We start from the raw sequence: 12,782 nt of genomic DNA, 5'->3' as shown, positions 1-12,782 counted from the left end.
TTCTCACCCCCAACCTACTGTATCTCCTTCATATTCCAATTTACAGGCATCACCATCTACCTCAGCAACAAGATCAAAACTTTGGAGTCTAATTTATTCTTCCCCTTGACATCAGCTCTTCATCCATTCAGTCAGACATTTAATGTTATCAGTTCAATCTTAAGAGTCTCTCAACCCACTGTTTTCCTTTTTAATTATTTCTTCCTCTAGCTAAACTTTCAGTAATTACAGTCTCTCTCCCTCCAACCTCTTCTTTATCACTTCAGTCAGCTCTCTTCCTAAAATACAAATCTGTGTGATTTTTCAGTGGCTACATTACTGATTTAAAATTCTGTAATATGCTATTGAAGGCAATTAAGAATTATTTTTTAACCACATCTCATTATAGATGCTTTCTCCTGCATATCTACTTGTATCAGTAACATTCCATCAAGGATGTTTTATTTTTGAATATGATTATATGCTAATGTAAAATTATTTAGGCAACTTAATAAATAGGATGCACTTAATATTCCATGGTAAGCCATGTTAAACTGATCATTCATTTAGAGTAAAAGCACTATTAAGATTAAAACAAAAAACCAATCAACTAATAACCAGTTTTGTTCACATAAAAGAATCAAATCAGATTTACTAGAAAACAACAGTCATTTCAACTAGTATATATTGGTCATTATGTGATAACAGTAATATGTTTCATGCAATTTTATATAAATAACATAGCTTTACAAATCTCTTCCTTTTCTCACATAAACTTTTTATTAAAATACTATGATCCTATAAAACTGTTTTTTGCAGATTTTAGTATCCATACTTTTTAATTAATTACATGACAAAATGTGATAAGAAACTTTCACACCAAAGACCTTTAGAGGGTCACTTTCCAAAAGTCCTCACAGAATCCTATTAAACTATTTTGCAAGTCAAACATATTAAATAAGAAATGCTTCCTCTTTGAATTAAAACTTTTTTGAGACCATAAAAATGCCAAAGTAGATCTTTAAGGAATTTAGTATTTCAATATGCTATTAAATATGCTTAATAGTTTATTTTATTATGAACAAACCACTGAATTTTTTGTCATCTCTTTTAACCATGATACATTTAATGAAAGCATAAATTTTGTCATTAGTCCACTATTTTAAATAATGAATAAGTCATAAAAATTATGGGACCACATGTTCAAGAATGGAATGACATAAACTTACTTAAAATTAGATACAAACACGTCAGCCTTTCATAATACCTAATATAATATTTAAATTTTTCCACTTTTTAGTGAATTCCCTAAGGAACTTTCAGAAGCTGAAAAATGAGTAGGCTTCAAGAAACCATTAAACTCTTCTAAAAGAAGCAACTGAAGTGAAATGATAATAAAATCCTTATTACCTGGCATGATACATACCAGAAAATACTTTCGACTCCTAACCATTTAATGATAGACCTACCCAGTATTTAAACAGAAGTCTTCTTTGTGTACAGCCAGGCAGATAACTTCATTGATATTAATGGTGCCATTAGGCGTGGTAGACTTATCATTTTCATAGTAACTCAAGAAGCCTCCTTCCAGAACACACCACTTTTTATTTGTCTCTAGGAATTGAAAGCAAAACACAAAATAAATTGAGCTATACCATAAATCAAATTTTAAAATATGTGGTTTTAAATAATGACTGGATTCAAATAAATAAATGTATTAATTTTCTATTTTGTGTAAAGAGCATGATATTGCTGCATGGGATAAAAAGTTGTCACACTCCCTGCTCTCAAAAAAATTTACAATCTAGTAGCCAGGGACATACAAGACAAAAACAACTATGACACTGATGACCAGAGAAACAAGCAGATCCATAAAGAGACCGCTGCAAAACAACTCTGAAATGGCAAAGACTAATGTCTGTACAGAGTATTAGGAGGGAAAAATGGAGGGTTAAAAAGTAAGACTGTGGATGATGTGAGGTAGGTGAGCAAAGAAAGAAGGGGTCAGACCCTACAATGCCCTTAATGCCCTGTTTAGAGGATTTGAGATTCATCTTGTTAAGAATTCAGCACACTATGGCCTGCAGGCAAAATCCAGATCAACACCTGTTTTTGTAAATAAAGTTTTATTGAAAAAGAGCCACACCTATTTATTTATGGATTTTCTGGGACTGCTTTCCTGCTACAAGGGCAGAGATGACTTGTGGCAGAGACCATCTGGCCTGCAAAGCTTGAAATATTTACTATCTGGCCCTTTTCAGAAAAGTTTGTTGAGCTTTGATTTTACAGTTGATGGTGAGCCACTGAAATGGTTTCAGCAGAAGAAAATCCCATATTTAAATTTTACACACTTCATTTCTGTGGAAAATGGATGTGAGAAGGTGAGGCTGGAGGCAGGAAACCAGTTAGGACACTGTCAAAAGAAGTCTAAGTGAAAGATGAAGATCATCCAAAGCAGGACAGTGGTACTAAGGATAATGGGTGGGGGAGGGGGGAGACAGACTGATGGGAAAGGATGGGGGACAATAGAGAGAGACAGGAGACAGAGGGAGGAAAGGGAGAGAGAAATGCATACATGCACCTTTGTGTTTTAAAGGGATACAACATGTATTGATGGGATGAAGGGAGTAAGGGAGAATTTATTAATGGTTGTATCATTTTTAGCTTTGATTACAAGGTGGGCAGAAATGTTTACTTTTTTCTACAAGAAAATAAAATAGAAACAGTTTTAGTGCATGTAACCTGAATTTCCTTTGATATATACTAAATGAGAGCTATCCCCTGGAAATCCAAGTAGCAACACCTATTAGGCAGATCACCCTATGAATTTGCATCTTCAGAGCAAGGAAAGGCCTCAATGACCAGAAAGTCTTTAGCATACAGCTAGTGGTTGAAAATACACAGTAACCAAGGATAAAATCTTAGGGAACTTAGGGAACAATGGATATAGAAGGGTCCATGAAAGCAATGAAGCAAATGAGAAGAGACGGTGTATAAAACAGGAAAGCGGTGAGCATTTATGAAAGGAATGATTACCAACATTAAATATAGAAAGAGATCCAGTAAAACAAGGGCAGAAAATAGCAGTTGGTCTTCAGAATAAGGAGGTAACTGCCTCTACTTTAGTAAGAGCTCTGTCTCTCTCATCATCATCCTGAAGTGGACCCTACAAAGGTTAGACCCATTCTTGGAGCGAAGCTACCCTCAAACTGGAGTGGTAAGAAAATAACTTCAAACAAAAATACAGCTTTTGAACTAGTCATTTATGACTGAAAAGGATGTTTCTAAAGCAGCAAAAACTGCTTTCTGAGCTACAATCATTCCATAATTCTGAGAAAGAACTGTGGGAGGAAAGTCATAGAAAGGGGAAACTGCCAAAAACCTACCTGGCCAAAGAAAGCGATTACACGTGAAGTTAGGACCTAGGAAACAAGACTGAAGGCTCATGGCAGAGGCCAGGCCCCAGGAGTCTTACAAGACAGGTGTTCAGGAGTTTGTACCTGTAGACAAGTGGGAGCCATTGGAAGGTCTTAAACAAAAAGTGCCAAATGCATGATGCATAAAATAAATGTAAATGCAGAATCTAATTATGTTAATTCTAGTGGGAAACAAATGACAGATCTCTTTTAAAAGGTGAGTACAGGCTCACTGTAAGTTAGAAATATGGGCTTGAGGAGATTTAATCCTGTAGCATCATCACCATAACCCTTGATGAGCTTCATTTTTATAAGTGAAAACAGGTCAGAGGTCAAACCAAGTGGGCACAGATATTACCTTTGAGGATTTATAATAACAAAGCTGTGATAGTAAATCCTGACATTTCTATTCATCTGGGAAGCAACCAAAAGTTTCAACAAAATTACGTTGGATGGCATTGGTCTGCTTGGGCTAATTCAGACAGGATACCCTTTCTGCTACAGAAGTCTTACTTTTTAATCAGTTACCAGAAGATGTCCACCAGATGGTGCACAGAACGGGCAACTCTGAGGACACAAGGTATTTACTAGACACAAGGTTGTGTGTATGGTGGTTGTACTGGCTGGAGGGGTTGTTCTCTGTTTCTATTCAACCTTGACGTTTAGATCAGGGAAGAAAAACACTACTGGAATTTACTCACACACAACTAAAGAACTCCAGAGGTGACCTACTGAAATACTCCTACGAAGTGATGTAGATACTATAACAGAGCTGGGCAGGTTGGTTGTCAGCTACCACCTGTAGGATATACCTACTGGAAACCAGAAGCAGCTGTGTACATGGATCGCCTCTCTGCTACTCTTCCTCCTCCCCTTATCGTTATATGCACGTGGCACGCACTGTTCTACACATCTTATGCACATTAACTCACTGAATCCTCAGAACAACCCAGTTAGGTCAGTTGTATTACTGCATATCCCTTTCCTTATACCCTGCCCACAGGCACAAGCTGGTTGATTGACCTTCCCAACATCACACAAGTACATCAGAGCTGGGGGTAACACCCAGGCAGTCAACTAGGGAAGCTACCCTTCTGTCTACTTCACAGACTGCCTCTCTGTGCCTGTTACATGCTTGAAGCATGTATGTCCATTTTTAAAATGCATCAGGGTACTGCAGAGGTCATACCTTCAAATAGATATGTGCACAATAAAGGTATGATAGTTAAGACGAAACTATTATTTTTTGAAACCATCACGTTGTTTCCTGATGAAGAATTTCCTCAACTGATGGCATTCAGTGTTCACAGAAGACAGGAATACACACTAGGAATCCTTTTGATTTAAAATAAATGTATTACAGCCTTGGAGAAACATTTTTAAACTCTACGAGTTAGGTATTTATAGAACAAAAGACCTTCAAAATTCCTCAATGCTAATCTATAAAAGAAAATATAAACAGTTAATAGAGAATTTCTAGTAAACCGTATCAACCACTTTCTTTTTAAAAATCAAACGCTGTGTCAACAAATCAAGGTAAGATACCAAGGGAAAATAATACAGTTGAGGGGAGAAAACCGAAAACAAAACCAGGATGCTATTATTCAGCTCTACACTTTGGTTTAACAAGAGCTATCAATCTTTCCTTTCATGAACACTAAATTGGGAAGAAAAAGAAAAATACAGATCAGTCTTCATAACCAGAGGCTAGAAGAACTTCAAATCCTGAAAACCTGAACTGACAATTTGAAGCCTCTGTAACTCTCTGAAGGACTTGCATGCATTCTATTCCCCGACTTTTTTGTTTGTTTCTAATCAGTCTATTCTATGGCCATCCTGACAAGCCCTGATGGAAGTATGCAGTCCAGATGCTTTCAGAGGCAAAGGTGACAACCACACTTTAATCTCTAAATCTTTCCAAATAATTCAGTTTTCCCATAAAGCTGGTGCTCAACAGGAGTACCACCACTGCAGAATCTTGACAGAAAAGAAAAACAAAAAAACCCACCAGAACTCTACGTTTCTTGGTAGTTCGACTTTTTCTTCTTCATTTTTAAGTAGGCTTTTTCTGAACAAAATGTGTTTTGTTCAGAATATTAACTAATAACTATAAATGGAATATAGCCTTTAAAACTTGTGAATCACTACATGGTACACCTGTAACTTATACAATGTTGTACAGAAACTATACTTCAATAAAAATTATATTAAGTCAGGTGTGCTTTTACCCTGGTAGTAATGTGATTAGAGAAATGCCTATGTATTCAACACATATTTATCACATGACTACTATGTGTGGACACTGTTTTAGGCACCAGAGATTTGATAATCCTGAATAAGCCAGAAAATGCTGATGCCTCAATGAGCTTTCACTCCAGAGGGGGAGAGAAACAAATCAAAGAAGGAAGGATCATTTTCATGCGACGAGTGCTACGACAGAAATAAGCTGCAGACTGTGAAAGAGAAGAGCTGACAGTGGGTGCACTCTGTAGTGGGCTGCCAAAGAGGTCTCTCCAACCAGGTAGCACTGAACTGATCCCCCGAGAGATGAGAAGCAGTCAGGCTGGGGGAAGTGCGCTCCTTGCAGAGGGAATGGCAATCACAAAGGTCCAGAGGAGGCAGAAAAGAACACGGCATGTTGCAGGAACAGACAGGAAACGAGTGTGGCCAGGCGTGCAGAATAGGAAGGAAGGATGTGAGATGAAAGGGGGAAGGCACGAGAAGGTCTTTAAGGTCTTAATAAGGAAGAGAGTTATACTCTGTCATGGGAAGCCATTAAATGTATTTGAATGATGGAAATACATGATCTGATTTACTTTTTCAACAGTCACTAAGACTGTTTTGGGGAATGGTTTGGAGGGAAGCTAGGGCAAATATCGGCAAGTAAGCGGGGTTGGGGCATGGGATGCGGGTGGGCGTATTACAGCCCAGGCAGGACAGGATGGTGGCTGGAGCTAGGACGATGTTAGTGAAGATGGAGGGTAGCCAACTGATTCATGGTCTATCCTGAGTCTTAAATGAGAGACACACTGGATGGAAGAAATGAAGACCATCAAAGAATACCCTGTCATTAGATTATTTTCCAATGAAATCATTTCTGCGTGCTGTACGGTCAAAATACAAAAGTTCAGTTTCCCATTACTTAAAACCGAATGCTCCAAAGTGAGAAAATATCCCCAATTAAATTACATATATGGAGAATGCACTGGTTTCTGTTTTTTGAAGTAAATTTTAACAACAAAAATCCATAGTTAACTTATAAAAGATAAAAAGGAAAGAATGATTTAGTTACAAGTTTAAAACATCAATTCAGTCCTCAAGTGATTAAGAAAAACAATCTATTTCAATGAAATATTAAAACAAACTGGTAAGTCTATAAATATTACAACCAGAATTGCCAAAAAACAAATAAAAGCTAATTTTTAGCCTGCAGAGTACTTATGATATATTGAGAAGCTTTAGGAAGCAAAGCTTATATTTCAAATTCCCTATTTCATCTTTGTATAAGTGGTTTGAAGGGTGGATCTAAGATATCCTACAATTTAGAAGAAACATTCTAGAAAGCTTGTACACTTATTAACAAGTACATTAATTGCCTTGTTATTCAATTATTTTAATAATGACTATCGCCAATTCACAGATTGTTCTGATACTTCTTCCCTCCTGATCACTCAACTTTCGACTACTTAAGGGTTAAATATAGACAAGGAGCAATGGAAGATGAGAAAATCTCTGTAAAATTCGTTATTTATTATTGGTTAGATTGAGTAAAGGAAGACAATAAAAACCACTTGCTGAAAGAACCAAAAAAACCCTAAGCTCAAAGAATAAAAATGCTCTGCCATCTAGTGTCACCCAGCCATCACACTCACCAAAGCCAAAGTTTTACAATAACAATTATAACACAAATCAGATGTAAAACTCAGCTTCATGTCAAGTTCCTCCACCGTTCATGTGAAATCAGCATAATATCAACTATCTTGCAGAGCTTTTATGAGGATTACAATGAACATAAAAAAGCGATGCCTTACACATAGTACATGCTCACTAAAGGAGAGGTACTGTTTACAGGAAAATCTAATAAAGTATAATTAATCTCAGTACAATTCTGCTTAGGGTTACAATTTTTTTTTGGAAATAAAGCCTTTAACTGAAATAATCACTTCAAGTGCATGAGGATCAAGATTAACATTCTAAAGTGAGTTTTTCATCCTGTTGTTCCTTTGATCGAGTAATATAGCTGGATTTTACCACCTAGGGAATTACTAACCAGGCTCCCAAGCCTCTGAATATCTATCATCAACTGGCCTGTACAGCTTAATCTCTCTTAAATTCTCTTTGCTCCAGTGAGACAGAGATCATTATATTTTCATGCCTACATTTCTAAAATTAGTTCAAATGTATATAGCAAGAGCATGAGGCCTCTGTCTTACTCATTTTCATATGCCGAATGCCCAGCACATGCCTGATTCAAGGAGCTGAAAGGATAGATGGATAAATGATGATTCTGCTAAGATTAACGCCACAAACCTAGAATAGGTTGTTAAATCAAATTAATTCACATCATTTTTCTGAAACCATGCTTAAGCTTTATTTTACTTACACAGACACACACACACACTTATCATCGGAACAAACTGAACTACTGATAGAACATGCTGATAGAATACTGATAGAATATGTACTGAAAACTTGTCAGTTCTTCCTACATGTTGACATTTATCTATATTATCTCCCCAGTTAGGGTTTCTGTCCCGAATGGAAGGGGCTAAGTTTCACATTTCTTTGGAATAACCCTTAAATCCTGAAAACAGAATTGGTTGGCCCTGAGGTAGATGTCACTGAATTTTGCTGAGAATTCACTCAGCATTCCAAACCAGTGGTAAATCTTTGCTGCAGTGCATGAAATAATATCTGTGCCTGGAAGCATTTATAAAACCTAAAAAAAAATATTTCTCTACCGCAAGATCAAATCTAACATATTAAGAGAAAAAAACAATCAAAATTTAAACCTAATTGTTTTGATAATGAAATAAAATTTTACCAGATAACAAATCTAAAAGGAGCAAGAAAAGATACCTTCAAGGATTTTTTTTTCTGAAGAGAGTTTAGAAGCTGCAGCAGGAGCCTGATACAAAAAGTCACAGAGGAACGTCGACTGGGAGGACTCTTGACTTAATCCACCTTCAGCATGTATGTCATGTTGAGGGAAATCTAGAAAAGTTACAGAAATAACACATCTGAAATCTGAAATGTAAACAGTTTTCCCTTTGCTTATAAATATGTAGGTGAGTTTTGAGGTAGAAGAAAAACTACTTCAAATATACCGCAGAATAAATATACAGAGATATTTATTTTACTTTGCATAAAGTTTGCAAGTAAGCACTTCAGTTGTATTTATTATTCATGCATGAAAATCAGATTTAATTTTGGTGAAAATGATCATGTGGGATGAACTATTTTAATCTCCCATTTATAAAATTAAAGACACATAAAAGATTTATTTCCTAAACTTTCCCTTTAAATGAAATAAAACATGGGTCTTGATAAGCATCATCCATCTTTTTGGTAATTACATTTTCTTTTCATTCTGATGGTTTTTATGATTTGAGAAACAAACAGGTTCGTGCTTCAGTTCTGTTGGGGATATATAAGGAGAGATCAGGCTAGTGAAGGGATAGGGACTAACCTGAGAATTTGTTATGGTAGAGAAATTCCATTTGCAGACTCTGCCCCGCCTTCTTGGCCAGCAGATAAGGGGTGCTATGCTCAGGGTCACCTGTTGCACACATGACATCTGCTCCACTGAACAGCAAAGCCATTGTTTCCAGAACATCTGGTTTCACCACAGCAGCACACAGAGCCTGGTCAATAAAAGAAAATACAATTTTTAAGTGAAGAAAGTATGATTCTAGCTATTAAAATGTGTGAAAGTCTGCCAATTCATTTATGAGAGGAAGTCTGTATTCCTTTTTTTTTTTTAATTTTTATTTATTTATTTATTTATTTATTTATTTATCTTGGCTGCGTTGTGTCTTTGTTGTTGCACGCGAGCTTTCTTTAGTTGCGGCTTGCGGGGGCTACTCTTCATTGTGGTGCTCGGGCTTCTCAGTGCGGTGGCTTCTCTTGTTGCGGAACACGGCCTCTAGGCGCGTGGGCTTCATTAGTTGCGGCACGCGGGCTCAAGCTGCTCTGTGGCATGTGGGATCTTCCAGGTGCAGGGCTCGAACCCGTGTCCCCTGCACTGGCAGGTGGATTCTTAACCACTGCGCCACCAGGGAAGCCCCCTGTATTCCTTTTTAACAAATAAATCTAATAATCATTATGCCCTGAATTAACCAACAGACAAAAAAAGGCCTGCTCTACATGAATTTAAATTTCAACTGAAGATGTCCAAATCTCAATTCACGTTTTGTTCCTGTGATGTTCCAAATCTTCAAATCCGTCATATTTGCTGTGGAAGATATTTTGTATGTTTACATACTATGACAATGGCTGATGCTCAGAAAATTCAAAATACTTCAAACGTAGTAATGAAGCATCCACTAAATGTTTTGTTATGTCATATGAATGTTGTATGCATATATGTCTGTATGTCTGTATTTTCCAGAGCAATCGGGATGTGAGGAATCTTTAAATTACCGTTATGCTTTGGGAATTTGAAAGATGTGTACAAATTCAGGATCCTTCCTTTTGGAAGGGGGTATAGGTAGGGAGGAGGAACAGTAAGCAAGACACAATAAGACATGACTGACATGGTATACATCATCATTGTACAAACAGTAAAACTCCTGGAACATGATGTTTTTTCCTTTGAAATAATAAGCTGCCTTCACAACTTTTCCCATCCCCTCTTCTTGCTTCCACACTTTACTGGCTTTCCATTTGCTTCTGAACTCTCTGATTTGGCACCCTGATTCCGTCTGACTTCTTAGCCTTGGGTTCACCATATTCGTCCTTCCTGACACGGTGCACCTGGACAGATGACTGGTTAATTTGCTCTCTGTAATGCAACTTCAGGACAATCACTCGCTGATTATCCCAATGGGCAGCTCAGAGAAGAGCGTACAACCAAGAAGTCCCAGGACACATTTCACAGCTCCAGCCTAGAGGGTCTACTACTAAAAGAGTACTTATCTTTTCTACCATGGTCTAGCTAACCTCTACAATTTCCTTCACATCAAAATCAAGAAACCTAAATTCTTGTACCTGACTGTACTAATTTGCTAGGTGATTTTGGGCAATTCCTTCTCATCTCCAGGTCTTAGTTTTTCTGCACCTGCAAAATGAGGATACTGGAAAGTGAAACAGCTAACATCCCTCCACTGGGATATAGCCTCTGACTGCTCTCACAATCTAATCCCACGTATTTCCTCTCATTCTCTCTCTCATTACCCTATTCTTTTCCTTTACAGTGTGCATTTGCTATGGTATATTTATTGGCATGCAGCTGTTTATGGTCAATCTCCCCTGCGTGCAGATCACTCTCATGAATAAAAGAATCACATCTACTGTTTACTACAACTGTACCCCTGGAACCTAAAATGAATTCAGCAATGAGTGAGTGTGCAATAAATATCTATTCACCACAAACACTCAATGGAGAAAGGATAGTCTCTTCAACAAATGATGCTGGGAAACTGAGTAACTACGTGCGAAAAAAAAAAAAAAAATGAAATTGGACCCCTACCTTACACTGCTCACAAAAATTAATTTGAAATGTATTAAAGACTTAAACATAAGACCTGATACCATAAAACTTCTAGAAAAAACATAAGTGGTAAGCTCTTTGACATCAGTATTGGCAATGATTTTTTGGATGTGACACCACAAGCAACAAACACAAAAATCAATAAAGGAGAGGCGGGCAGGATGCTTAACAAATTCTTTGCCAAAAGGGCAACATAAAATGGTCACAAGAAGACCTGGAATAACTCAACCAAAGGCAAACGACACTTCAAATCAATGGCACTAAACAAACTCCTGCTTTTAAAAATAAATTAATTGAGTAACTGAAGTTTATTTTGGTGATAGCAAGTCAACAATGTACTGGCTGAAGTTATGTTCAGTATCCTGTCCCTAAAATGGGGAAAATTGTCGAAGTTTTAAATGGTGTGTTTTAATGGCCTACGTCAGATAGAAACTACGTCAGATAGACGTAGATAGAAATGTTTTAATGGCCTACCTCAGATAGAAACTACGTCAGATAGAAACTTCAGTTAGGGACAGTTTATTCGCTATTGATAACGAATCCTCAAGTGAAATGAAGGAAAAAAAACAATGGCACAATCTCACAAGGAAATAAAATTAAACAATAATATTATGCAATAGCAAAAAATTTTTTTAACTTTTTTCCAAAACCCTTGGCATATATTTAAAAAGACCTTAATATCTATGTTTTTTGTTACATTTCATTGGTTACCTTATTTAATTCTTCCTTGGTAAGAGATGCCCAAAGGGTTTTTCTGAATCTTCCTTCTTTGTATTTCCGAGTGATAAAGTTTTTCCTCTTTTCTACTGGAGAGTCCACGTGTAATTCTTCATCTTTTTGAAGACTACCAGCCCAAAAGTCATTAGCTCTTTTGTTTCCAATGACAATAAAAAGCTGAATTATCAAAAAAATATATAAAACATATCAATTCACAAAATGTATTTGAATCTGCAGAAAACTGACTCACATGACATTAAAGCATAGCTTGGTACAAAATATGCAAAATACAAGACCCAACTTTTTCCAGAAGATGGAGTGTGAAAGCAGATACTATTTCTATTTTAAATAGTCTAGCTGCTCGTAATAGTGGTAAAAGAATAGCTAGAAAAGAAACTGCAAGCAACACAAATTGCAGCAAAAGCATTATTACTTTTTTTTTAAACATCTTTATTGGAGTATAATTGCTTTTCAATGGTGTGTTAGTTTCTGCTGTATAACAAAGTGAATCAGCTATACATATACATATATCCCCATATCTCCTCCCTCTTGTGTCTCCCTCCCACCCTCCCTATCCCACCCTTCTAGGTGGTCACAAAGTACTGAGCTGATCTCCCTGTGCTATGCGGCTGCTTCCCACTAGCTATCTATTTTACGTTTGGTAGTATATATACTACTTTTTGAAGGTAGCTCACATTGAGACAGATTCATTTAAAATGGCTGAGTAGGTGGGCTAACGTGGTTGACAGTGAGTGGTACAGACACCTGAGCAGAGAATGGATACAGGAGACAGCAAGTTAGACATGATCTCAGTTACTGACAGAGCATGGCCAAGATAAAGAATAGTCGATTTTGCCAAATGTTTTCATTCACTTTTCTGATATTTTATCCATGCTGGGTTAAAAAGAAAGTCAATTCTGGCTTTAAAAAAAGCTGTCAAGCCTTTAAGAGTAGTTATT

General features: G+C 36.8%; 1 protein-coding gene across 1 annotated transcript in view; it reads right to left on the bottom strand.

Annotated features, from left to right (window-relative positions):
• ARAP2 (ArfGAP with RhoGAP domain, ankyrin repeat and PH domain 2) overlaps window positions 1–12,782 on the bottom strand; it is a 179,080-nt gene that overhangs the window by 89,800 nt on the left and 76,498 nt on the right. Inside the window, exons 12-15 of the mRNA XM_065877252.1 lie at window positions 11,818–12,000; window positions 9,085–9,259; window positions 8,475–8,609; window positions 1,449–1,593 (exon numbers count right to left, since the gene is read on the bottom strand). Coding sequence (XP_065733324.1) covers window positions 1,449–1,593; window positions 8,475–8,609; window positions 9,085–9,259; window positions 11,818–12,000 — 638 coding nt within the window. The remainder of the gene's footprint in view (window positions 1–1,448; window positions 1,594–8,474; window positions 8,610–9,084; window positions 9,260–11,817; window positions 12,001–12,782) is intronic.

This window comes from Phocoena phocoena, chromosome 5, assembly GCF_963924675.1.
Source record: "Phocoena phocoena chromosome 5, mPhoPho1.1, whole genome shotgun sequence".
In the NCBI taxonomy this organism is placed as follows: Eukaryota; Metazoa; Chordata; class Mammalia; order Artiodactyla; family Phocoenidae; genus Phocoena; species Phocoena phocoena.
This window is presented reverse-complemented; position numbering and strand designations above follow the sequence as displayed.